General features: G+C 44.8%; 1 protein-coding gene across 9 annotated transcripts; it reads left to right on the top strand.

The window, feature by feature from the left end:
- The first annotated feature begins 9 nt into the window (after window positions 1–9).
- Window positions 10–27969, top strand: Apmap (adipocyte plasma membrane associated protein). 9 transcript variants are annotated; one of them, XM_087653641.1, is made up of 10 exons: window positions 10–189; window positions 8766–8882; window positions 9312–9401; window positions 14580–14695; window positions 20807–20899; window positions 22139–22255; window positions 23374–23548; window positions 24615–24749; window positions 25147–25339; window positions 26893–27969. In XM_087653641.1, the coding sequence occupies exons 4-10, from the start codon at window positions 14599–14601 to the stop codon at window positions 27100–27102; spliced, it is 1020 nt and encodes a 339-aa protein (XP_087509767.1). In that variant the 5' UTR covers window positions 10–189; window positions 8766–8882; window positions 9312–9401; window positions 14580–14598; the 3' UTR covers window positions 27103–27969.

The following is a 27969-nucleotide window of genomic DNA, read 5'->3' as shown; positions in this document are numbered from 1 at the left end:
AAGTTGTACGTCATTTCCTCGCGCCAAGGGACGGTTCTGAAACCCTCGCGCTTCTCTGTGCTGGTGGAGTCAGTGGAAACAGTGGAGGGGCGGCAGAATGAGCGAGGCAGACGGGCTGAGGCAGCGCCGGCCACTGCGGCCGCAGGTCATCACGGACGATGGCCAGGTCCCGGAGGTCAAGGAGGGCAGGTAGACCGGGACTGGGCTGGAATCATCCCTTCTCATTAACCCCACTTTGACCGTGGAGCCGGGTTCGTACTGACAGAGCACATTTGTGGGGCGAGGCCTTGCGTGCACCGGGCTGTCCGCCCTCGCGCTGCTGTGGACCTTTTCTGTCCTTGCCATCCAGCCGCTGGAGCCAATATCTTTTGCCTTTCTTTAGTTCCGCGCATTTTCCCGACTTGGACGTATCCTTGTTGGATCCTCTCCTGGGACAGCCACTTGATTACTGCCCATTAGCCTTTCGCGTTCCCGGTTTTTCACTTTCCTTGGAGAGAAGTCAGAAAGATGCTGGGTCTTCTTTCTGCGAAGATCCTCCTCCTGCATCTACTACCTTTGCGCAGTCGGTACGCCTCAGCGCGGAGTAGAGAACCGAAGTGACATTGTTGGCAGTTTTTCTGAGAATTCGGTCTTGCAGGTTTTTGTACTAGGGACAGTAGTTACTGACAGTAAATTTTTTAAGTGTTTCTGGCCCCAGTCTTTCTGAATTCCAGAATGCTCTGTTAGCTCAAATCTGAGGCATGCTCCTTAAACCCTACTAGAAGACATTAAAAATCCACTTTTCAACTTGGTGACGTGAATTTTATACTTTGAATTTTTAGATCAGCTTCAAATTCAATGGCAGAATTAACTTATATGAGATAAGTATCAGAAAATATTTATTTGGTCACCAGCAGTGTGATGAGGGGGCGTGGTACATACTAGATGAGAGACAATTTTTCGATTCTGATGATAGGTTTGACTAATGATAATAAGATAAACATACAAACACGTTTTGACTTTGGAAAGAGGATTTGTGGAAGAACAGGAAGGTATTAATGTGGGTCTTGATTAGGGAGACCAGCCATCCTAGGTTCCCTTGAGGTCTCATTTTCTAGGACTCACCTTGCTAAATGTGGATAAATTGTGACATGCTGCTCACCCTGCTTGTGGATATTGCTAATTAATTGCTAATGGCCGGTGAGTCTTTAGAGTGAATAAGCAAGGAGTGGCCAAACCTGACTGCAGAAACTAGGAGAACTAGGAAAGGAATGGATGGAGCTGTTGAGGGCCCTATCCAGGCACTTGGAGATGGGAAATGTTTTGAACCCTGGGCATCCCGGGACTCTTGATAGATTGACCTAATATTTAAAACAGCTGCTGTGGTACTTCTGATACACAGGCAAAGGGACATATTTATCTCTCTCTTTTTTAAATGTTCTCTGTGTTTACTTCTGTAATGGCTGCAAATTAGACCCCAAGCTGTCTCTTTGCACCCGATCTTTTCCAGTGTCTTCTATTTGTGCTTACAGTGTTTTCACTTTGCCCTTTGTAAACACGTTTGCTGTTTTTAAACATGTTTCGTATTTTATCTTTAGTGATCAGTAGTGGTTGCTTTTAAAGTGAGTTATTGTCACCTACCTTTCTATACTTAAACTTATAACACTTGTCTTCAGCAGTCCTCCTGTATTTTTTTTTCTTGTAGTTATTTCTAATAGTTTGTCCAATTATCTTCTTGACTATTGGAAGAATGCAGGGTTAAATGTGAATCAGGAAAGTTTTGTGAAGAGATCTGAAAGTTGGGAGCTCAGTACACTTAAGGCCCTGGGCTTGAGCTTCAGTGCAGAAAATTAAAAGGAAGCCTGGAATCTGAAAAAAGTATAAATAAACAGAATGTTAGAATAAACTTTAGACTTGCTAAAACCTGCAAACCTAACACAAAACCTTAAACAGACTTAAAACATGAGATTTCTCTCTCCTTCTTTCCTTCCTTCCTTTCTAAATATTGATTGCACAGTAGAGTGTGAATTTTGTAAATGACAATAGGGGGTTGCAATGTCAAAAATCTTAGACACACCTCAGAATGGAGGGGTGGAAACCTTGATTATCAGAATAAAAGAAGGAAAACAGATTTTAATAGTGGAAGGGGCACTTTGCAATTCTTCAGAAAGTTTCCTGACTTGCAGGAAAGGCAGCATTCAGTTGGTCAAGGTTATTGAGGTCTCAGTGAGTATGATGATTGAATGATGTTACAGACTTTGAGGATGAGTGAAGGACAGAACTGGCTTCTGGACAATGATTGAGAAGCATCTTTCAGAATTATGCTGTGAGAGTGAGTTTTGGGGTTAATGTCCGAATGTCTGAGTGATTTGATTGTTGAAGCCTTTGTAGTCAGTTTGGAGCATAGGTGGGTGGGGCATTTTAACACGCCACTACCTGTTAGAGTTACTGTTTGACACCGGTTTCCCAACTGCTTCAGGAACTTCATTGAAATAGTAATCCTTGCACTGTGAGACTCTCTTTTGACGCCTTTCTGTCTAGGAAGTTTGCTTTAGTTTTTATTGTATGTGTTTAGGAGTGAAGGATACACTGAGATTTAACAACAATGTCTTCAATATGTCCTGCAGGTCTAAGTCCAATTTTCCAATTTAAGATGGAGGATAAGAGAGTTAGGATCACAGTGTTTGCATCTATCTCAGCACTGCCCATGCGTGTCTTCAAATGGGTCTTTTAACTTGTTTTTCTGTACTTGCACAATTAAGAAAAAGAGAAAAGTGTTTCTAGGAGAAAGGAATGTGAAGAAATGAGCAAATTTGAGGTTTAGTTACTTTAAAAGATGAGACTTGTTGCTCTTTGGCCTTCATGCTTCCTTGCTTGCTTGTTACTGCATGCATTTGGAGCCAATAGATTTTTTTTCCCCCAGCAGAGTTCATAGTTCATTCTTGGATTCTCAGTGTCTTTTTATCTGATTCAAGGCTCTGTGGCTCTTGAAGGCCCTGTGGTCTGGTGTTCACATACAGGGAGAGTTGGAGATCCTTCAAATATGGCTGTTGATATGGCAGAGGATTTTGTAAGTTGTGGCTTTCGTTGACACAGTTGTCAGAACAGGTTGCATCACTGTGACTTGCCCTTTCCCATAGAGACTGCAGGCAATTCAGGGTGGCCACGTCCCCAAGGGGGTAAGCGTTGCTCTGGGCTCTGCTTAAGAAATTTGGACAAACAAGTTGGTTGCTCAGGGTTCACCTGGGAAGTAAGTTGCCAGCTTTGCTGATTGTATGAGTGTATGCTAGGACTGTGTGGTGTTCTGCAAGTGAAAATAGAGATAAAGGTATAAGCTAAATTATGCAGGTGTACAGTCTGAGGAAAGCCAACACAGAGAAAATACAGAGGGTTAGAAGTGGACTGTCAAGCCTCAGGATCCATAGTGAGGTCAAAAGAGTTAACCACAGCTAAGAGCAAATAAGTGTGTGCAGAATAAGACTTCAAGAGCAGTTTGCCTCATTTATGTGACACGCTCTCTCCATCTCAAGTGCTTTGTAGCAACACCCAGTGAGTGCCTACTTTATTTTCATCGTCATGGAAGATTTTCTGGAAAGTTGTGCTTAGTTTTCATGAAACTTGACCAGCTGGGCAGTGGGGGCACATGCTTTTAATCCCAGCACTCAAGAGGCAGAGAGAGGCAGAGAGAGGCAGAGGCAGGTCTATCTCTGAGGTGGAGGCTAGTCTGGTCTATAAAAGTGAGTTTCAGGACAGCCAGGGCTAGACAGAGAAACCCTGTTTTGAAAAAATCCAAATCAAACCAAAAACACCACCATCCCCAAGACAGACAGACAAACAAACAAACAAACAACTTGACCAGCAAAATTAAAATTACTAGTAGAAGCTGGATAGTGAAGTCTTGGAGAAGTTGGATAAGATTAATGGTGTCCAACTGTGCACCAGGAACAAATGATGGGTAAAATGCCCACTCTGGACTTGTAGATCAGAGTCTCAGGTGTTGTTTAAAGCTGTGAAGATGCTTGTTAATGTGGCTTATGTCTTTAAATCTCAGCATTTGGGAGGCCGAGGCAGGTGGATCTCTGCATTGAAGACCAGTCTGGTCTACCTATTGTGTTCCTGGAAAGCCAGAGCTACATAATAAAGAAACCCTGACTAAAAAACTCAAACCAAAACCCAACCCAACCCAACCCAACCCAACCCAACCCAACTCACAGCACAGCACAGCACAGCACAGCACAGCACACCACAGCACAGCACAGCACAGCACACCACAGCACAGCACACCACACCACAGCACACCACAGCACAGCACACCACAGCACACCACAGCACACCACAGCACAGCACACCACACCACAGCACACCACAGCACAGCACACCACAGCACAGCACAGCACACCACAGCACACACAGCACAGCACACCACAGCACAGCACACCACAGCACACCACAGCACAGCACACCACACCACACCACAGCACAGCACACCACACCACAGCACACACAGCACACACAGCACACACACCACAGCACACCACAGCACAGCACAGCACACCACAGCACAGCACAGCACACACACCACAGCACACCACAGCACAGCACACCACAGCACACACAGCACACCACAGCACAGCACACACAGCACAGCACAGCACAGCACAGCACAGCACACCACACCACAGCACAGCACACCACACCACAGCACACACAGCACACACACCACAGCACACCACAGCACAGCACACACAGCACACACAGCACAGCACAGCACACCACAGCACACCACAGCACAGCACAGCACAGCACAGCACAGCACAGCACAGCACACCACACCACACCACACCACACCACACCACACCCCACACTCAAGCAAGCAAGCCAACAGGCATCCAAACAAAAGCTGTGAAGGTTGTCTTGATCGAGGAACTTAAGTTGGGAGCACCCAACAGGGCGGCTTCTAAATTCTTTAGCTTTGATCCTGCTAACTGTAAGAGATTAATAGTACTGGGTCTCAGGAAATCCTGTCAAGGGTCCCGGGATATCAGTGGCAGTGTTGGCCTAACATGTAAGAGGCCCTGGGTTCCATCACTAAGACCACAGAAGGAAAAAAGGTGCTTGCTCAGGTCCTGACAAGGTGGGAGGTGTGGGATAGTCACTACAAGTCTTCTTTGCAATTCTGGCTACTTTTCCAGCTGTGGCATTGAATCCTGGCTGGGCTTATTTTGGACACAATTGGACCTTTTACCATGAGGTAAAGGAGTAGTGACTCAAGTAAAGTATCGTACTCTGAGTCAGATTACCAAGGTAAGAGTTTGAAAATATGGGTTGGGGATTTAGCTCAGTGGGTTTGGTCCCCAGCTCCGAAAAAAAGAAAAAAAAAAAAAAACGAGTTTGAAAATATAAGGTACAGGGGCTGGTAGGCTTGACGGGACGGGGCATGCTTAGCATGTGCCAGGCTTTCGAGTTCCATTCCCAACACCCTCTTTCTATGTGAGGAGCAGTGAGATAAAGGGAAGTTTGTGTGAGTCTGAGGCAGATTAGGAGAATTTGTTTTGTTAGGCAGTGGAACAAGAAAACTGTACTTTGGTCAGATTTTCGTGCTTGCTTTGGTTAAATGACAGCCTGCAACCACAGGTCTGGGATTACATAACGTGTTCCTCCATTGGTTCAGATGAGGTGGATGATTGCACCAGTGACCTTTCAGGGACAGGGACATCCTGGTTGGATTGTATATGTTCTCTGGGTGCTTTGAATATGTCTCTTGTTGGGATTCTTGCTTTTGCTTTTTTTTTCTTTTTTTTTTTTTTCCAGGGCTGGGGACTGAACCCAGGGCCTTGCGCTTGCTAGGCAAGCGCTCTACCGCTGAGCTAAATCCCCAACCCCTTTGCTTTTGCTTTTAAACAACCATCTTTCTGTCATTGGTACCATAACCAGCTCTGCTTTATTGAATGGATGCCTCTCAACTTATTTCTATTGTGGTAAAAAGCTTTAGGTTACTTAAAAAAAAAATCACTTTTGTACAGTCCCAGGCTTTGATGTAGCAGTTTGCATAGAAGATTCATTGACTTTGAATTTCTTTTTTCTTTAGTGGAAACAAATCACAGAATTTACTTAAAATCTCCAATTTAGTGCTTTTTGTTTTATAAAATGATAGAGTTTTGTAACAATTTACCATTGTCTAAACTTATATATATATGTATTTTTTGGGGGGAGATTGAGATGTAATTTTCGTAACACACAGTTACCATTTTAATCTGTGAAGGTCAGTAGATTTATAGTGTTTGTAGTGTTTCTACTTTCGTTATCCCATTCAGACACTTTTTACCCATTAAGTAATCACAAAGTTACAAGAAACAGTTTCTATTCACACAGAGATGTCCATAAGTAGATGAGTAGATGAGCATATTTGGGTGTACACATATGCACACACATACATACACACACGTGCACACATACGCACATACATGCACATACACGCATGCGCGCACACATACATACACACATACACACATACATACAAACACATACATATGCACACATACACACATGTGCGCACGCGCGCACACACACACACACACACACACACACACGCACGTGCACACACATGCGGGGTGGGGTTAGTCTTGTACCAATATTATATCACAAATACATGAATGATCCTGAAAGATCTTATGCCAAGTAAATGAAGTCCTCCCTCTTTCACAGAAGCTCCTTGATGCCTGGTGTTATTTTCAAAGAGTAAACCAGCAGTAGTTCACCAGAGTTCTGGCAGCTTTCCTCAGAGCTGAAAGGCCCTGAGTGAGCAGACACAGGCAGTCTGACCAGACATAAAGATCATGCGCCCTGCTGTGAGAGCTGGTTTTACACACAGGTAGCTTCCACAGTGCAGCATATCTAACTCTGGGTTGGTGATGGGGTTGGCTCTATGACCGACACCTATGAAGGACTTCAGAGAAATAGCATCAGTCCCAGCCACATCAGTAGAGGCTTCAAGAATGTGGCCTGTCCAGTCCTCCAAACCCTGGAGGGGGCTGACAGTAGTGGAAAGGACCACCATGGGTCTGCAGGCAGACACGGAACCAAGAGATCTAGGCAGAATTGCTGAACACGTGGTAGCTGCTACGAAGCATTAGAATAAGGATTCTGGGTAAAAGTCACCCAATTGCAAGTTGAGGAAGGATGTTAATTACTAAAAATCGTATGTTGTGTGGTTCCATTAACATAAAATTTGAAGATAGATAGTAGCACCAGGACATTTTGTAGTGTGTATGACAAGGGCTCTGGGTCCAGACATTTTCTACTCTCTACTACTGCTAATGGGGACAGCAGGCCTAGACTCCTTTTTGCTCTTCTAGTGTTCTTCCAGTTTTGGCAGTGGACATCGCCTTTCAAAACTAAAACTCTTCCCCAGACCCTTCCCTTAGATCTGTTCTGTTAAATAGGACTCCTCCCTCATCTTTTTAGGTGCATATTTAAATTTTTTAGAAAATTTTCATAAGTTCATGATTTTAGCTTTTCAAAATTTGCTCAGGTTAATCTTTTTTTAAAATTATTTACATATGTGTGTATTTGTATGCGTTTGTGTGTGAGTGTAGGTGTGTAGACATCCATGACATACATGTACATGTAGGTTTTTGACCATTTAAGTTCTAAGGAATTAACTCAGGTTATCAGCCTTGGCAGTAAGAGCCTTTATCCACTGTATTCCAGCCCCCTTAAGTTAATCTTAAAGCCAAGTGTTTAGTAAAAATTCCAGGGTCGTTTATGTAAAGAGATAATGATTCTATGAGAGTCATCACACATCATAAGAATGTGTGAGGTTTTCTAGTCACTGCTGTCATTTGTCTGAAAGCTACTCGGATTCCAGAGGTAGCACTTAGACTGGTAAAGTCCTTTGAAATTTTGTTTGTTTTTTGTTTGTTTCTTTTTTTAAAGATTTATTTATTCAATGTATATGAGTGCACTATAGCTGTCTTCAGACACCAGAAGAGAGCGTCAGTTCCCATTACAAATGGTTGTGAGCCACCATGTGGTTGCTGGGAATTGAACCCAGGACCTCTGGAAGAGCAGTCAGTGCTCTTAACTCCTGAGCTATCTCTCCAGCCCGGCCTTTTGGAATTTTAACTACTGAATCCATGTGAGTTCCCCAGGACTACCTACAAATTCCACCAAAGAAAGAAATATTTCCTCCAATTCCTGAAATGGGGAGGTGCACAATGTTTTGGAAATTAGGGTCTCAGAGTTGGTGGGGGTTCTGTTTCCTTCATGAAAATCTCAGTCCATCCCCACCTATTTGCTCACCTTCTCTGTACAATTTATGAATATACCTATCACATTTTTGCAAGTCTTTTCTTCAATCTTTTCTGAGGCAGAATCTTGTCACATAATCCTGACTGATCTTAAACTTACAATCCTCTTCCTTCAGACTTGTAAGTGCTGGCTTCAGGTTTGTGAGCTGTGCCTGGCTCTCCCATTACATTTTGTATTTATCAGTTCTGTGAGTTTTTCCTTTGAAATTCTACTAGAAGAAAGAGTATCTGGACTATGACTGACCAGAGTATTTTATACAGCTGCACGATTTTACACAAAGAAATAGTCATGTCTGCCAAGATTGCCAAACTGCTAAAGTTTAACTCTGAACCACAAAGCTGCTGACCTTGCAGTGGGGAAACTGGGTGAGCAGAGAAACTAGGTGAGCGGTTGTGCTTCAGAGCAGGCTTCCAGAGCAGCCAGGCTTGTCACTGTGTGTGGCTGGGCTGATTGTCACTCTGTTTTATTTCTGGCAGTTCCTTTAGTGGCAGAGTTTTCAGAATGACCTTCTTGATGCTGGCTGTGTCCCTTGCCATTCCCCTGCTTGGAGCCATGATGCTGTTGGAGTCCCCCATAGATCCTCAGAGTTTCAGGTAAGTGCCCCGTACTCTTGAGAAGGGTTCTCCCAACAAGTGGGGTGTGCGATAGATCAGTGTGGGTTGGGAATTGGTTATGAATAGGAGAGCTCTATTTCTTTAGCCCTTGAGTTTCATAACTTAGCTATAATTCAGTATGTGTGAAATTGTCCCTGACATTGTGATAGAAACCATTATGAAAATCAGAATAAGAGAAGCTTAAGAATTTGAAATAACTGACCTTAGTTCATTTGAAGTAGCAGAAGCACCTTGTGGTGATTTAAGTCACTTTATGTAGTTTTTGTAAGTAACTAGTTTTTAAGATTTGTGGTTAGTAATTATGTAATTCTGCTAAGTATAATTCACCAGTGGAGGTCTGTGAGGAATCAGTCTATTGTAATTTGAAAAGAAACCCCCTTAACATGCAGTCATGTTTGTGATTGGCAGGGCAGAGTCAGGCTCTTATTGGTGTTTGCTGATATTGAACTTGGGCTGGTTATAGAAGAGCTGTGTGGTTTGACCTGGAGAAAAGGGAAGGTAGGTTGAGATTTTCATGTAGGAGCTCTCTCAACTCCCTGAGCTTCTGTTTTCCTAACCATTTTGCAGCACCTACCTCTAGAAATCAAAGGAAATCCCAGTTCTTCCATTTGGTTGAATAAGTTTGACAAATTCACATTTCCTAATGCACATAGATTCTGAAGTGGCAAAACTTCAAATCGTCATACCAAAAACCACTGAAGAGCCTTGGTTCCCCTTGGAGATACTAGTGGGAGTGAAACCATCTGAAGTTTATTTTAGATGAGTTAGTTCCTTCATGTAAAGCTTTAAGGACTTTATACAAGAACTTTGTCTAACTATGAAGTGAAGGTAATCTATACAACTGAATAACATATTGGTGTTTTGTATATAAAAATTAGGATTTTATATTGGATTCAGTTCACTAAGAACACGTTCTGCAGCTAAGGTCCAGCAGACTTCAGAGATGACGTGGACATTCGGGCAAGAGTCACTTGTTTGTTAGATTTAGAATTATCAAATGATCTGCGTGTGTGTGTGTGTGTGTGTGTGTGTGTGTGTGTGTGTGTGTGTGTGTGGTGTGTCAGGGTATGGATAGAGTGCTTACCTAGCCAAGTGCATAGATCCTTGATTTGATCCCAGCACTATAAAAGTCAAAACCAAAATCATGACCGACTACAAATAAAGTGCGTACTGCTGTGGAAATGAGATTAGCTTGCCTTGTATGATCCAGAAGAAATGCTAGCCTTGTCAGTTTAAAGGTTGGTCATTATTTGTATGCTAGTGGGTACTCTTTCTTTCACACTTCCTGTTTGAGGACAGTCTGGTAGTTTGCTCATAGGCCCTTCTTAACATGTAGAAAGATGTTTTAGTCTACTCCCAGCTGAACTGATCTAGGCATCCTTGAATAATCACTGTGGAGATCAGAAGCCTGCTTGGCCCTACCTTGTCAAGGGGAGTAGCAAACAGCAGGTGAAGATGTAACTTTGGAGTTGACTGAAGTCCTTTCATCTTGGGTTTGTGTGAGGAAAGAATAGTGATGAACTTAGCTGAAAAGGGGTGTGTGGCCACTGTGGCAAATGGAAAAACAACTCAGTGAGGATTTGACATTGTACAGGGGAGCCTGATGAACAAGAGGGTTAAGGTGCAGCTGAGAGTCTCCATGAACTCAGATTTGGGACCGGTACATTTAGAAAGTAGAAGAATGGGCCCCTAAACACAGCGAAAGGAGTAGATTGGCTGAGAACTCAAGATTCACAGTGACGTGAGATGAAGAAAACGGTTAATAAACAGTCAGAAGGCTCTGCCTGGAGCACAAGTATGTGACAAATGGTGCCAGGTCACACACATGGGAGGAGAGCAGAGCTGCCGTCTTCTCCCAGCCTCTGTTATCATTATTAACCAGGCGTGTGGTGGCTAGCAAGTGTGACTGTGTTTGTGTTTGGAAGTGTCCTCCAGGTTACTAGCGTGAGCTCAGAGCACACTTAGAGTAGTCACACTGAGTAGTCAGAAGGCCTTGTAGTAGGTGGCAAGACAAGAGGCAGGAGCTGCAGCCCCTTAGACTGGAGGATTGTGCAGCTTACATTACTGTGTAGCATAGAGGAAGACAAAGGCCTGTTCTTCAAAGCCACCTTCCTTTTCCATTGTGAAAGAGGAGTATGTTGAACTGCATATTTGACATCTTAATGACAAGAGTCTTTGAGGGTACATTTGACAAGATGGTGAGACGTGAGCAGAATGACAGGGCTGTCAGTGTAGTCATATGTGGTTGGTGGAGGAGCAAAAAAGCCAGCATTACCTTAGTGATATCAGCTGCAGAGAAGTGAGGCATTTGGGACATCTGTGAGTTAGAGAAAGCTTTCCATAAGCCTGTCTTAGAGTGAGCTTTCTGTGGTTTTAGGCCTCTCAGGTTATTTTCCCCACTTGTAGGAGGTCAGAGAGTGTGTGAGACATGTCTTTTCTTCTTCCCCTGTAAGTGGAGGTCCTACTTGGGTTTAATTCTATATGCTTCTTAAAATGCTGATTCTCTCAGTTTTCCCCAAACCCATCTTCCCTTCCCTCCTTCCCTCCTTCCCTCCTTCCCTCCTTCCCTCCTTCCCTCCTTCCCTCCTTCCCTCCTTCCCTCCTTCCCTCCTTCCCTCCTTCCCTCCTTCCCTCCTTCCCTCCTTCCCTCCCTCCCTCCCTCCCTCCCTCCCTCCCTCCCTCCCTCCGTTTCTTGCTTCTTTCTTCCCTTTGACAAGGTCCTACTTGGTACCCCAGCCTGGCCTGGAAGCTGACTCTTCTGCCTCAGCTTCCTGAGTGCTGGGATTTCACTGTGGGCTACGTGCTAGTTTCTCCTAGCTTTTGGTATCCCACTTACTCCTAAAGGCTGCTCTTTGTTTTATTTTTGACCTTCTGAGTTTTGAGTTTCATCCTGGTAGTAAAATGCTTCTGAAACACTGTTAGTCTCAGGTGCTGGTGGAATTCATCCTCCTGTTGGTCTTTAAAATGGTAACAACAAAACCTTTTCTCCAAAACATTGCTATCTTTTTTATCTTAAATTTGACTTTAATTGCTAAGTATATATTTAAAATGGCTAGAAGCACCCATATTCTTCTGAGGAAAACAGTCTTTTCATTTCTAAGTAGAAACTCAGTTGGTTTTCTAGGCCCTATGAGAGGTAAACTGGATTGGAAGCTGCTGAGCAGAGATCTGTTAAGGTGGCGTGGTACAGGCTAATGCCCTGATGTGGACTTTTGTGTGAGGCAAACTCGGCACACTTAGATTTGACAGAGCTAGCAAAGGGAGTTAGTAAGTTTGATTGCAGAAGAAAGAACAAAACATGATCCTGGCTGAAAAACTACTACGACAACAAAATGATAAGTAACTGGGCATAAACAGTACAGCTATGGAGTTAGCAAGGATAACCGAGTGTCACTGGCTTTAACTGTAATGAGTACTGTGGCCCGACTATCAAGGTAAGGCCCTAAGACACTGTCTGATTTGGGCTTCTCGGTGGCTGTCCTCTGCTGCCAACTACTACCATGAGGACCTTGCTTGCCTGCTCTTTCTATTTGCATCCAAGTCTGACTGTCCCTGTCCTCCACCTCTTGAGACACAGTCTCCCTTTGTAGCCCAGGCTGGCCTCAAGCTTCTGACAATGCCCAGCCTTAGCCTCCGGAGTGCTGTGATGATGGCACGAGCCACTTATCCCTGGCTCTACATTTTCCTGATGTCTTCCTACTGAGATTTTTCTCAGGTTGCCTGTGGGCAGAACTTCCTGAGTGGAAGGATTTAAACCAAGGTGGGGAGGGTTGAGTGTCTCTGGCATTGGCTTTATGCTCAAACGTGGTTTGCTTTGCACACTCAGCTTGGTGGTTGGGCTTGCCAGAGTCAGAACTAAATTCCTTGGCCAAAGCAGGTAGGCTACTTACTACCCCACCTAAAGTTTCTTGGTTAAGCTAAAAGGGTTTGACTTTATGGCTGGAGGAATGCCACACTTGGGAGCCAGGGCAGAGGGTAAGAGAGAGAATTTAATCTGAGTGTAGTGTAGAAGAGGTACCAGGGAGTAAAGTACATTGTCATGAACTGACAGGTAGGCAGAATAGAGAGTTTTTTATCCCCCCACCCCCACCCCTAATCCCCTTCTTCCCACTCATGATCAGGCTAGGAAACTGCTTTGCTGAATGGCAAGGTTGTGAGGAGGTTGGGAAATATCTTCCTCCTCCCTATCGGTGTGCATTAGGAACTGCCTGCTGGCCATGTTCTTGGGATATAGCAGAGGGAAATAGGAAGGGACTCCTTATCTACACAACATCCCTTCTCAGGGGACCTGTGATGGTTTGTATATGCTTGGCCCAGGGAGTGGCACTATTAGAAAATGTGACCCTGTTGGAGTAGGTGTGTCACTGTGGGGGTGGGCTTATGACCCTCACCCTAGCTGCCTGGAAGTCAGTCTTCCCCTAGCCGCCTTCAGATGAAGATGTAGAACGCTCAGCTTCTCTTGCACCATGCCTGCCTGGATGCTGCCATATCCCTTTCTTGATGATAATGGACTGAACCTATGAGCCTGTAAGCCAGGCACAATTAAACGTTGTCTTTATAAGAGTTGTATTGGCCATGGTGTCTGCTTGCAGCAGTAAAACCCTAAGACAGGGCCAACAGTAAACACACCAGAGAAACAAATCTAGAAGTACATGAGACAATGAAGTGCAAAGGGAAGATTAGAGCAAGGACAGGGCCAGGCCCAGGGAGGCAGCAAACTTTAACTTGGGTGCTCAGCATTGGCTTGAACAAGTAGGAAAGAGGAGCTTGTGAGAGAGTTAATGTTAAAGACCAAAAATACCTAGTACCCAAGACCCTACAAGGGGTGGGAGTTGGGATGGGGAGCAGAAGAAACAACAAAACGGGAGAGGTAACAGGACTGGACTGGGTAGTGTAGGGCCAGACTGGGCAGCATAAGAAGTGACTGCAAGGACTTTGGTTCTGAGTGAGATGGAGCGTTTGCATCAGTGGATAGATACTGTAGAGCGAAGTGGGGCGCTTGATTGAGAATAGACTGTAGGGGTGAAGAAACAGAGGAGAGAAGGTACTGGTGAGGGCAGAGGGCAGCAGAGGACCTGGGAGGAAGGTCCAATCATGTCTTCTTAAAAGTGGCCTCAGCGGTAGCTGGCAGCTATGGCACCTTTGCCTGTGGGTGGGAATGAGTTGGGAGGAAAGTTGCTTGACTTACTTTGGGAGGGGAGGATGGTCTAGGGCTCAGCGGAGTATACCTGTGTGAGGTCCTGAGCACTGGATGCTATTCCAGACTGGCTTCCTTTCTTACCAATACGTGTGAAACAAGAAGCTGGTTGCTGTGGAAGGTCAACAGGGCTCCCTCCATGCCAGGCACACAGTACTACTTAGAGAACTAGTTATAGGGCTGTCTGCATCAGAGATTGTGAGGATGTTTCATTGTCTTGAGGCCCTAATGGTGATGAGACCCTCAGGGTGTCTGGGGTGTGGGGACTTGCAGTGTTTTTGTTAATTATTTCCTACTATAATTTTTTCTGATAGTCTTGAAGTTTTCCCCTTAACCTTTAGATTTCTGGCATTCAAGGATGTTTTGGGAATGTATTCTGTGTGTCAGAACAGGGAGTTAGACATGCCACGGGTCCTCAGGAAACATTTTTTTCATAAATATTTTTATATACAAAATACTGCAATTGTGTTATTTTACAGCTTCAAAGAACCCCCTTTCATGTTTGGTGTTCTGCAACCAAATACGAAGTTGCGACAAGCAGAAAGGCTATTTGAAAACCAACTTAACGGACCAGAATCCATAGTAAATATTGGGGGTAAGTAAATCAGGGGACCTGATTTCCAGGTTGCTAATGTTTCTCAGGGTGGTGGGTTCTGTGAGAGTAGCTGCAGTGGGACACAGCTCCCAGGTAGGGGAGCTCTGGCCTTGAATCTCACCTGTGAATGTCTCAAGGGAGCAACTCTCTCTCTATACTTCTTTGTCTGATATACATTCCATTTTTGTTTTTTGTTGTTGTTTTGTTTGTTTGTTTTTCTTTCAAGACATGTTTTTCTGAGTAGCCTTGGCTATACTGGAACTCGTTCTACAGAGTAGGTATTAAACTCAGAGGTCTGGGCTTGCTCCTGCATTCTGTGTGCTAGGATTAAAGCTGTACACCACCACTGCCCAGCTGCACTGGGTGATTTTCAGTTTTACAGAACACTTTGTTGTGCTCAGTATTGTAAGGAGGCGAAAGGCAAACGCAAACACTGCCATTGTGTTCATCTATGCAGTTAGGTAGGTGTGATTTGATAGCACCCTAGTTCTCTGCTCACTTTGTCTTTGTTCTGCACAGGTTTTATTTTGAAGTGAACAATAGAGGTTCTCAGAACCCATCCATCTCAGGATGGGTTTTCTGAAAACAGGAATTGGGCCTAATGTAAATCTGCCTCTCTCTCTCTCTCTCTCTCTCTCTCTCTCTCTCTCTCTCTCTCTCTCTCTTTTGTTTTGTTTTGTTTTGTTTTGTTTCATTGGGATGAGATGTAAGCTATGTATTGAAAGGACACAGTTAATGAGATGAGCAAACCTGGACTGGGGTGAGGATTTCTGAGTAGCAGCTTTGAAATGCTGCAGCCCTGATTTTATTACGTTACCTGGGCAGTGACTGTGGGCATTTTGTGCTGTGCACTTAGTTTTGTTTCTCAGCTGGCCAGGGTCACTGCTGCACAAGTGTTCGACAAACTCTTGTCCTGCACCTGTTTCTTCCCTTGAGACCCAGCAGCTCCTCATTGCTACAGTTGTTGCTTTGTTATATGGCTTGTGAAGTAAAGATTTTTTCCCAGTAAGAGTAAATACTTCTTGGTAGAACTTCTGTTTCTCTTAAAAGATCTTGGCATTGGTTGGTACATTTCTTCCATCAGTTGTGGTGAGGAGCCACCACTGTCATTTCCACTGGAACTTGTAAGTGTTGGTTGATGGCCTTTGCTGCCTTGGTGAGTGCACCCACTCTGCCTTCTCCCTTTCTCCATACTGAGCAGCTGTGTACTGGGTGACACCTCTGCTGTGGACCCAAGACAGCCGCTCTGCTTCTGTTCCTGTGGATGTGAAGCGTAAGTCGGCACCCAGACACCTGCTCTTGCTGCAGCAGCCTTGTTTGCACGGTGTCCTGGGGGAGCCTGGCAGGTGCTGCCTGCCTCAGGACAAGGGCTAGGAAAGCAACCATCAATTAGCGCTCTTTGTCTGTTTTCAAGTGAACCATTTTTAAACATGTTTTCCAGCTCTGAAGTTATTCCCACTGACATCAACACTTTGAGCAGCAAGAGTGCAGGGATTGTTTATAGACAGTGAGTTGTGAATTCTTTACAAGTAAGGCTCCAAAATGAATCACGACAATGCTTTTACCCTCAAAATTATAAAACCTACTTTATTAACTGTCAGAAATGTTCAAAATGGTTTGTTTTGCATATTATTTTTGATAATTTTAAACATACACATATTTTTGTCATTTTCTTCCTCTCAGCCTCTTTCACTCATTTTCACTCCCTTTCAACACTTTGTTCTTCCTACCAAGTCATCTATTTTCACAGTTTTTGTCTTTTTATTTATCTTTTAAATGGCCCACTGAGCATAAGTAGGGTTCCTTTCAAGAGTGTACATGGGGGTTATCTACTGGACCAGGCAGCGTAACTGGCTGGATCACGGAAGAAAACTACTCTCCTTCCTCAGCAACTACTAATTGCAGTATATCCTCAGGGAATTACTCCTCCTCCTTAGTCCATGATGAAATGTTGACAGGTTCCTTCCTGTGCAGGTCACCATAGCTTCTGAGTTCATGAATGTAACAGCCATGCCACATGCATGAGACAGTGTTTCACAGCATTCTTTCTCATCCTGTGGCTTTTACATTCTTTTGGTTCCCCTCTTCTGGGATGTTTCCTGAGCCTTGGAGGGACAGTGATGTGGATGTCTTTTGAGGGTTGAGCATTTGGCAGTCACTTATCCTCAGTGACAATTTGCCCAGTTGGAGTTGGCATTAGCCATCACCCATTGCAAAGAAAAGCTCTGACCAAGGCTGAGGGCAACACTGATCTATGTATAAACATATATTTAGAAGGCAGTATGACACCATTTCTATTTAGCAAAACAATAGTTGGTTCCTCTCTAGGACTTCTAGCTTCTCAGCCGTGGGCTTTTGATCAGAGCAAACTATTTTTAATAATGGAGCAAAAAGTAGAGATGTTACCAGAATGGGCACTGGGTTCAACATGCAGGTTTTGCCTTTTCACTGCTGTCATCTACCAGAGCTGTGCTGCTATTCCCACTGTCAGTTGGTTTTAATTAGGGGTCACTCTTGGCATTGTAGACCCTAGATTTGAACAAATTTGTAACGCCATCACTGAAGGTATTTTTACTGTCCTAAAGTTTCCCTGGTTCTCCTTCCCTCTTTAACTTTTGGCTCCTAGTGACTTACATTTCTGCATTGTTTGCCCTTTTCAGAACCTTGTAGCATTAGAATCATACATTCTTTTGAGGTACCTTTTGCATCTGGGTTTGTGGATAGTGGTCTGTGGTCTGTTTCTCTTAGTGTCTATTAGGGATAATACAGAAGTTGTGACCCATAGAATAGAATTAAGTTAAGTATTATTTCAGCTTCTGTCTTCTGAAGCAAATTTTAAGAGATCTTTTTTAAGGTAGAGCTCACCAGTGAGCCAGTCACTGGAGACTGATGCTTTTTATCGCACTGTTGTTAATTATTTATTCAGTTTCTTTAGCATGCGTAGGCCTGTTCTTATTGTCTCTTTCTCTTTGTATAGCTTTGGCCAATTTCATCCTTCAAGGAAGCTCCATAGTCAGCCCCCATAATTTTGTTACTTTACATCCCCCTCCACCCTACAGACAGGATTTCTCTTTGTAGCTCTGGTAGTCAGGAGCTTACTCTGTAAACTAGGCTGGTAGTCCAGGAGCTTACTCTGTAAACTAGGCTGGTGGTCCAGGAGCTTACTCTGTAAACTAGGCTGGTAGTCCAGGAGCTTACTCTGTAAACTAGGCTGGTAGTCAGGAGCTTACTCTGTAAACTAGGCTGGTAGTCCAGGAGCTTACTCTGTAAACTAGGCTGGTGGTCCAGGAGCTTACTCTGTAAACTAGGCTGGTGGTCCAGAGCTTATTCTGTAAACTAGGCTGGTGGTCCAGGAGCTTACTCTGTAAACTAGGCTGGTGGTCCAGGAGCTTACTCTGTAAACTAGGCTGGTGGTCCAGGAGCTTACTCTGTAAACTAGGCTGGTAGTCCAGGAGCTTACTCTGTAAACTAGGCTGGTGGTCCAGAGCTTACTCTGTAAACTAGGCTGGTGGTCCAGAGCTTACTCTGTAAACTAGGCTGGTAGTCCAGGAGCTTACTCTGTAAACTAGGCTGGTAGTCCAGGAGCTTACTCTGTAAACTAGGCTGGTGGTCCAGAGTTTACTCTGTAAACTAGGCTGGTGGTCCAGAGCTTACTCTGTAAACTAGGCTGGTAGTCAGGAGCTTACTCTGTAAACTAGGCTGGTAGTCCAGGAGCTTACTCTGTAAACTAGGCTGGTGGTCCAGAGCTTACTCTGTAAACTAGGCTGGTAGTCCAGGAGCTTACTCTGTAAACTAGGCTGGTGGTCAGGAGCTTACTCTGTAAACTAGGCTGGTGGTCCAGAGCTTACTCTGTAAACTAGGCTGGTGGTCCAGGAGCTTACTCTGTAAACTAGGCTGGTGGTCAGGAGCTTACTCTGTAAACTAGGCTGGTGGTCCAGGAGCTTACTCTGTAAACTAGGCTGGTGGTCAGGAGCTTACTCTGTAAACTAGGCTGGTGGTCAGGAGCTTACTCTGTAAACTAGGCTGGTGGTCCAGGAGCTTACTCTGTAAACTAGGCTGGTGGTCAGGAGCTTACTCTGTAAACTAGGCTGGTGGTCAGGAGCTTACTCTGTAAACTAGGCTGGTGGTCCAGAGCTTACTCTGTAAACTAGGCTGGTGGTCCAGAGCTTACTCTGTAAACTAGGCTGGTAGTCCAGGAGCTTACTCTGTAAACTAGGCTGGTGGTCCAGGAGCTTACTCTGTAAACTAGGCTGGTGGTCAGGAGCTTACTCTGTAAACTAGGCTGGTGGTCCAGGAGCTTACTCTGTAAACTAGGCTGATGGTCCAGGAGCTTACTCTGTAAACTAGGCTGGTGGTCAGGAGCTTACTCTGTAAACTAGGCTGGTGGTCCAGGAGCTTACTCTGTAAACTAGGCTGGTGGTCAGGAGCTTACTCTGTAAACTAGGCTGGTGGTCCAGGAGCTTACTCTGTAAACTAGGCTGGTGGTCAGGAGCTTACTCTGTAAACTAGGCTGGTGGTCAGGAGCTTACTCTGTAAACTAGGCTGGTGGTCCAGGAGCTTACTCTGTAAACTAGGCTGGTGGTCAGGAGCTTACTCTGTAAACTAGGCTGGTGGTCAGGAGCTTACTCTGTAAACTAGGCTGGTGGTCCAGAGCTTACTCTGTAAACTAGGCTGGTGGTCCAGAGCTTACTCTGTAAACTAGGCTGGTAGTCCAGGAGCTTACTCTGTAAACTAGGCTGGTGGTCCAGGAGCTTACTCTGTAAACTAGGCTGGTGGTCAGGAGCTTACTCTGTAAACTAGGCTGGTGGTCCAGGAGCTTACTCTGTAAACTAGGCTGGTGGTCAGGAGCTTACTCTGTAAACTAGGCTGGTGGTCAGGAGCTTACTCTGTAAACTAGGCTGGTGGTCCAGGAGCTTACTCTGTAAACTAGGCTGGTGGTCCAGGAGCTTACTCTGTAAACTAGGCTGGTGGTCAGGAGCTTACTCTGTAAACTAGGCTGGTGGTCAGGAGCTTACTCTGTAAACTAGGCTGGTGGTCCAGGAGCTTGCTCTGTAAACTAGGCTGGTGGTCCAGGAGCTTACTCTGTAAACTAGGCTGGTGGTCAGGAGCTTACTCTGTAAACTAGGCTGGTGGTCCAGGAGCTTACTCTGTAAACTAGGCTGGTGGTCAGGAGCTTACTCTGTAAACTAGGCTGGTGGTCCAGAGCTTACTCTGTAAACTAGGCTGGTGGTCCAGAGCTTACTCTGTAAAGTAGGCTGGTGGTACAGGAGCTTACTCTGTAAACTAGGCTGGTGGTCCAGAGCTTACTCTGTAAACTAGGCTGGTGGTCCAGGAGCTTACTCTGTAAACTAGGCTGGTGGTCCAGAGCTTACTCTGTAAACTAGGCTGGTGGTCCAGGAGCTTACTCTGTAAACTAGGCTGGTGGTACAGGAGCTTACTCTGTAAACTAGGCTGGTGGTCCAGAGCTTACTCTATAAACTAGGCTGGTGGTCCAGAGCTTACTCTGTAAACTAGGCTGGTGGTCCAGAGCTTACTCTGTAAACTAGGCTGGTAGTCAGGAGCTTACTCTGTAAACTAGGCTGGTGGTCAGGAGCTTACTCTGTAAACTAGGCTGGTGGTCCAGAGCTTACTCTGTAAACTAGGCTGGTGGTCAGGAGCTTACTCTGTAAACTAGGCTGGTGGTCAGGAGCTTACTCTGTAAACTAGGCTGGTGGTCCAGAGCTTACTCTGTAAACTAGGCTGGTGGTCCAGAGCTTACTCTGTAAACTAGGCTGGTGGTCCAGAGCTTACTCTGTAAACTAGGCTGGTGGTCCAGAGCTTACTCTGTAAACTAGGCTGGTGGTCAGGAGCTTACTCTGTAAACTAGGCTGGTGGTCCAGGAGCTTACTCTGTAAACTAGGCTGGTGGTCCAGAGCTTACTCTGTAAACTAGGCTGGCCTCATACTCACAGGTTTGTCCACCTCTACCTTCTTAGTGTTGGGACTAAAGGTGTGCACCGCTCCCACCTCCTACTCTTTACCCGCTGGCTTCTTTAAATTTTAAGGGTTTAACCTTTTCCTCTACATCATTTTCCACCGTAATGATCTTTTCCCTTTTTGTTTTCATAAACAGATGTGCTGTTTACTGGCACAGCCGATGGCCGAGTTGTAAAACTGGAGAATGGAGAAATAGAGACCATCGCCCGGTTTGGTTCGGGCCCTTGCAGTAAGTTGCTGAAACTTCTTTGGAAAGCTGTCGTTTTCACTTTTGGAGATCTGCTGACGATTTGGCAGATAGGACATGCACTGGTGTTGCCTCCATTTTTTATTGCCATGTCATCTGACCTTGGAGTGTCCACTTGGGCAGTGGTCATGTACTTCCTGCTGCCACATCCTCTCATCATCCCACCCAGTTTCTGGTTGCCTTCCAGGAACTTCATCCAACTGTTAATGGCTGTGGATGTGGGTGCTGCTTTATATAAAGGCGGGGCCTTGGTGACTGTCCTGGGCTTACATGTGATTCTTTAGTAGCTCCTTGGGGATTTCAGTCATGTCACTCAAGTCTCATTCACACCTTGGAAGCATGAGCAGAAGAATTCACTGTTTAAAAACTGGTCCATAGGATTCTTACTTTTTTTAAATTAACTAACTCATTGTACATTTCTTTTTTTTTTTTTTTTTTAAAGATTTTATTTTATTGTATATGAGTACACTGTAGCTGCCCTCAGACACACCAGAAGAGGGCATCAGATCCCATTACAGATGGTTGTGAGCCACCATGTGGTTGCTGGGATTTGAACTCAGGACCTCAGGAAGAGCAGTCGGTGCTCTTAACCACTGAGCCATCTCTCCAGCCCCTCATTGTACATTTCTATTTATTTTATTTTATTTTTTTTGTGGTACTCTGGGTGGAATCTAGGACCTGATGACCAGGGAGTTGTTTTATCACTAGGGTACACAGCCTAATTATCATTTTTGATAACTGGGACATTTTATAAAAAAAGATGTTTTCGTTTCAAAATAAAAACAACATAAACATATAAAAACCAAAATAAAAAAATCATCTTGCATCTTTTGTGATGTCTGTGCTGACGTTTATGGAGAACCTTTTCAGGCATCTTTGTAACCCACGCTCACACTAAAGAGTTTCCACTCCACTCCACCTGCACTCAGCACCTACACTGAGCACTGGACAGTGGGCACCCCTGTGGTGCAGTAGCGCGTGCAGTAAGCCCTGTAGTGAGCACACTGTGAGTGTGTACTGGTTAGCACCTACGTCAAGCACTGATGTTGAGCCCCTTGCAGTGACTCTAGGCTGAGGCAGGGCAGGTTCTAACGCTGTGGTCTTTTTGCTCTGTCCAGCGTGGTGTCTGTTTAGGGAGGTATGGAAGAGATACTTGGACACTGAAGAGGGCACAGGTAGAATCTTGGAGCAGCCGCCGATTCCTATCGTTTATCTTCCTAGAAACCCGAGATGATGAACCTACCTGTGGGAGACCCCTGGGCATCCGGGTAGGACCCAACGGGACTCTTTTTGTGGTTGATGCATACAAGGGACTGTTCGAAGTGAATCCTCAGAAACGTATGTTACAACTTGTTTCTTTGATATTTTCAGATCTTTCAAAGAGTGTGCACATAACGCTGATTTAATAAGTTTAATAAGATTGTTAAATATAGTCTTCAGGCAACTGCAGTGTTTTCTTACTAAATAACACCACAAGTATTGCCCACAGTATAGATACTGTGTTGGCCACCAGAGAGTTGCCTCTCGGAACCTGCTTTGGTTCTCGGGCATCTGTGTTTTAGCCACTGCCTCTCAGAAGCGTTATTTTGTAAACATGACTTCTCATCCTCTTGTCTGAGAATCTTTTCCCCCTTAGGCAGTTCTCCTCTTTTCTCTTGTGACTGGTCATGATACCACCAGAACTGGTATTACAACATGTGCTGTGTGCTCTCTCCATGCAGGATCTGTATGTGGGGCTAGACCATGGGCATTGCAGATTGGCCCCTGCTTTCTGTTGGTTATGTCTAGGGAGGGTACTCAGCCTCTCTGTTCCTGCTTTCCCATTTAGCATAGAAGGATCTTTTCTGTGGATTCTTGCACAGGGTCAAACAACAGTGTGTATAGGAAGCTTGGTGCTATGTACATCCTTTCTGTTGTTTGAATTTTGAATTTTGAGCTGGGAGGTCTCATTGTATTACCCAAGCTGGCCTCCAGTTACTGTGTTCAAGCCCTTCTCTAACCTTACCTCTCACACCCAGAACTGCAGTGTGTTCCTCATTCCTGGCTAGTTTGAAAACTCACTATTGTTGCTGCTTAAAGTAAAAGTGGATAAATGGGATACTTGATTGTTTATTCACCTGGGCTAACACATAGCACTAGGTACTTTTACATATTGTTCTTAATAGGTTTTGCTTTGTTTTAATTTTGTTGATCTCAATTAAAGAATGTATTCTTCATCCTTAGGATGGATGCTGCCTTCAGTAAAATTTAGTTAAGAATACAAACCCCAAACCAAACCCCCCACAAGATTATCACCTAAAGCTGGTAACTGAGGGATAAAAGAGCTCACTGGGGGATAGAAAAGCTCTTGTTAGTTTTTTTCTCTTGACATCAGTTGTGTTGATTAACATTGTGAAATTATCAAGAAACACATTCTTAAGGCGACAGTAAATCTTTAATTTTTTTTGTAACCTCAGGTTCAGTGAAACTGCTGCTATCCTCTGAGACTCCCATTGAGGGCAAGAAAATGTCCTTTGTGAATGATCTCACTATTACTCGGGATGGGAGAAAGATTTATTTCACGGATTCTAGCAGCAAGTGGCAGAGACGAGACTACCTGCTTCTGGTGATGGAGGGCACTGATGATGGGCGGCAAGTATTCCTTTCAGACTTTCTTTCAATTAGGGGATTGGCCATAGGTGGTGGCAGCAGGCCTTGTTTCTGTTGGAAGCCATAGAAGGGTCTCAGCACATAGTAGGGTCTTATTCATAGTGTCTAGGAATAAGACCTTAGTGTCTCCGGAAGGTCTCACTTCTTCACCGGAAATAAAATGAAGTCTAATCACGAGGGTGGTCCTAGACAGAGTGGGTGAGGTCCACTGTAGGATGATGTCATTATGCAGGTGAAGGCAGGTACAGGATAGAACAAGGCCTGTCATTGGACGAGAAGGAAGGATGGGCGGGAGAAAAGGTTTAGAGAGGAGGAGGAGACTGGAGTGAAAGAGGGAGAAGCAGGTGAGAGAACATGGAGGCAGATGTTAAGTCCTCTCTGCACATTTACAGGTTGTTGTGAATGTTCTTAAGGGATGGATGTACACAGGGCTTTGTATGTCTAGGTGGGCAATTATATCTTATCAATTGGATCAGAGGTTACTGTGTTGTGTGTTCTTTCATGTGGTGATTTAATTGAATTCAAGAGAATGTGTGGTGGCTGGAGACACTGGACCGCCATGGAATTGGGATGTGTCTGTCTGGCATGGTGGGAACCTGTCTTGAGAACTAGATGGGTAGAGAGATTGTTGCCAGGCTCAGAGGGTAGCCATCAGCAGTGTGATGTGGGATGGAGCAGAGCGGGTGAGAGGCTTTGCTGCCTGAGATGAAGTTATCTACCAGATGTCTTGGGGCACTGCAGTGCCAGACCTAGTGCGGGATAAAAGACAGCATTTATTTTAATTCTACTGCAACAGTCCACCAGTGGGCCTAGGTTTCAGGCCATGCCTCTAAACGCTGGTGTGCTGGCTCTCACTGCGCTGACCTAATTTTCTGGTCAGCAAGGGGATCCGCTGTAGACTGGGAGGGTCCGTACTAGCCAGCCTGGGACCACAGCCACGTAGATGGCTGGCTTGGCTTCTGTCACTCTAGTCACTGTTCCTTTCCCCAAGCCCACAAGAGACCATGGGCTCTTCTCTCTTGTGACTGTTATGTTGGGCCTTCCACAGCTTGTTGGAGTATGATACCGTGACAAAAGAAGTGAAGGTTTTGTTGGACCAGTTGCAGTTCCCTAATGGAGTTCAGCTGTCTCCTGAGGAAGACTTTGTCCTGGTGGCAGAGACAGCTATGGCCAGGATACGAAGGTATGTGTATGGTGTGATGGAGCTTGCCATGGCCTGAGGTTGGATAGACATGAGGTGAATAGATATCTGAGATGCTTCACACCCTGTCTGTAATGAGAAAGTTGAAGTTAGACTGGGTTTGCTTATGTCTCAGCCTTTGCGAAGGTCACAGTACATTGTGCCTTGATTTCATGCCACCAGCAGTCTCTTTCCCTGTAAGGTAGGCTTCGGTTCTTCCTGCCTGTTTAGTCCTTAAGACATCTGTCGTCAGTTTTGTTTGCACTTAGGACAGATAGATGTATTTTATTTTCCAGACATATATGTGAACTAAGACCAGTTTTGTGCTTGGCTAAACACTTTTCCTTAATTTTTTTTCTTTTTTTTAATTTCTCAATGCTTACTTGGGCATGTTTTTCAGAGTCTATGTGTCTGGCCTGATGAAAGGAGGGGCAGACATGTTTGTGGAGAACATGCCTGGATTTCCTGACAATATCCGGCCCAGCAGCTCTGGCGGGTACTGGGTTGCTGCTGCAACCATTCGTGCTAACCCTGGGTTTTCCATGTTGGATTTCTTATCTGACAAGCCTTTTATCAAGAGAATGATTTTTAAGGTAATTATGAAAATTGATTCCCAAAAGCAAGATGGAAATGAGTCTCACGGTCAGTTTCTTTGGCCTGACTAGTTCTCAAACTTCCAGGGTATAGACAGAATATCTGGTACCTGTCATACCTACTTTTAAGCATTTTATGTGTTCATACAAAGGTGTGTGCCTGGTGAAGACTTGATTTCAAACGTAGGGTCAGCTCTCTGGAGCCATCCAGACAGGCAGGGCTGCCCAGCCTTTGAACCCCAGGGATCTGCCTGTTTCCATGTCCCTAGCTCTGGTCCTGTGCTGCCACTCTGGCTGTTTCCCTGGGTACTTGAGTGGTAAGCACTTTGCTTGCAAAGGGACTTCCCTAGAATTATAAACCGATTTTATTCTTTAGCCTATATTGGAAGTTGAAACATCTGTGCCCTGCCCTTGCCTCCTTCTGTATTCCGTGCTTCTGAGTATTTTGTCATTTACCCTCCTGACTACCCCTTAACCAGGTTCCTCAGAGGCAAAGCTAGGAGATGCAAGCACATGCTTACACTTCTGTTTACTTATTGTATCTATTTAAATTAAAAGTCACAGTATGTGCAAACTGTCTTAAGTGTGACTGAACCCTGTGGACTGCATTTTAGCTTTCTTAGTTCCCTTCGTCTTGTATCTTTCTTGTCTAACACTGAGATGCTTGTATTCCCTTATCCTGCATATATTTCCTTAGTTTTTGAGACAAGATTTTACTAATTGCCTAGATTTGTCTAGAACTCACTTTCTACCTCTCTAGTGCTGGGGTTACAGGTGCACACCGTCTGCCTGCATGTGTTTACTGTTTAATCAGTTCTTCCAAGTACAGCCACACTATAGCCACTGACCCCATCTGAGGAGACTCTGGCCTGGCTCTAATCTTCACACAGCGTTGCTCCTTTCCAGTGGTTTTTTGTTTTTTGTTTTTTGTTTTCTTTCTTTTTTTTTTTTTTTTCAGTGCCAGAAATGCTGTCCCTGCATGAGATTTCTCTCCCTGAACTCTTTATGAGCCCCACAAGACTACCCTGTTGGTAGCTGTGCTCAGAGGTGCCCAGCTCTGTGCAGGGGCATGCCCACAGGGATTGCAGACAGAGCTTCACGGAAGATTGAAAAGTGGGCTTGTTTAGAGGTGATATTGTTAGGATGGACTTACTGACTTAACCTTCTAGTCCCTATCTGAGTGTGCAAGGCTTTAAAACTCCATGATTTGCCTCTTCCACTCCTTGAATATTTATAGAGGACTCGTGGCTCACTTTGGTTAAGCTGTACTGGTTTTGACCCAGTGTTCTGGGCAGGCAAAAATGGTTCTCACCTTGACTTCAGTACAGTAATCTCTTAGAATGTATCTTGCATTTTTCTGTGAATGGCTATGCCATTGCCATCTCTGTAAAGACGGTCTGGTCTGCATGGGAGTGGGAGCCATGATTCTGCTCCTGCCTTAGGAAACCTCCCTGACCCAAGGATGCTGAACTATTCTTAGGTGATGAGAAGTTGTGTGGTCAGTTTGCTTGCAGTCAGAAGGTAAGCTCTCTTCCCTGATACTTCCCTTTCAGCTGTTCAGTCAGGAGACAGTGATGAAGTTTGTACCACGATATAGCCTGGTCCTGGAAGTCAGTGACAGTGGTGCCTTCCGGAGAAGCCTGCATGATCCTGATGGACAGGTGGTCACCTATGTGAGTGAGGCACATGAACACGATGGATACCTGTACCTGGGCTCCTTCAGATCTCCCTTCATCTGCAGACTCAGCCTCCAGTCAATTTAGCCAGCCCAGCAGCTGCCCACACTGTGCATGCCAGGAATCATCACACTCAGTCATATAGGTCTGGAAGGAGCCATGGACATAGCTCTCTTCTGTGTTTCTGCTAGTCCTTGGAAGTGTGCAAGTAGCTGCTGCAACCTGGAGAACATATGGGCCTTACCCATACTTTCTCCCAAGAGGTGTCTCTCACCTGGACTCAATGTCACTTTTAGAGGGAAATAGTGTATCTGCTATGGGGAAGACAAATCATGGAAAGCCATTTCTCTTTAAAAAATATGCTAAGTACAAGGATTCTTTAGTACTTGGAAAGTTTAATACGCTTGTCACAGAGCTCAGGGTTTGATGATTAGAGCAGGGGATTAGCTCTATCTGACACCTTCTGTATCTTCATTCTAAAGTGGGGTCATGCTTTTAGGGGTGGTGTGGCGGGTGCCATGGAAGTGGTAATGCATGTGTTGATGCAGGGATTATGCAAGCTGAAACTTGTTCTCAGGGGCCATGTCAGATGTGTGAGAATACCTGGACTCCTGGTTTTCCTCCATAGTAAAGGGGTGTTCTCCCACTCTCTACAAGTCTCTTCATGCCAGAGGGTTTTCAAGACTCCCATTTAGTGGCCAGGAGGATTTCATTGGGTTTCTTTCTGTGACTGCCTTCTCCACTGTAATTGGGTGACCCAGCGAGTTTGGACCTGCCCAGGGGTGTTTTAGAGATGCCCTTTTACGGCCTGATTCCTTTAGACCCACAGATGTGATTAGCGAACTGTTGATGTAATGTTTGTGCTAATGTAATAAGCTCCAAGTTGCTTATTTCTTGGCAAGTATGTTTATACACTGGTCTTAATTTTGATAATAATAAATCATATTAAACCCA

The sequence above is a fragment of the Rattus norvegicus genome, chromosome 3 (assembly GCF_021556685.1).
Source record: "Rattus norvegicus strain SHRSP/BbbUtx chromosome 3, alternate assembly SHRSP_T2T, whole genome shotgun sequence".
NCBI lineage: Eukaryota > Metazoa > Chordata > Mammalia > Rodentia > Muridae > Rattus > Rattus norvegicus.
The sequence above is the reverse complement of the archived record's forward strand: the minus strand, read 5'-3'. Positions and strand labels throughout refer to the sequence as shown.

What these genes read in the sequence shown, in the direction of transcription:
- Apmap (XM_087653638.1), top strand. Translation starts at nt 508, where the DNA reads ATGCTGGGTCTTCTTTCTGCGAAGATCCTCCTCCTGCATCTACTACCT. An exon ending in CTACTACCTTTGCGCAGTCG is followed by an intron (nt 567 to 8,765) that starts GTACGCCTCAGC and finishes TATTTCTGGCAG; the next exon opens with TTCCTTTAGTGGCAGAGTTT. An exon ending in TCAAGAGAATGATTTTTAAG is followed by an intron (nt 25,340 to 26,892) that starts GTAATTATGAAA and finishes CTTCCCTTTCAG; the next exon opens with CTGTTCAGTCAGGAGACAGT.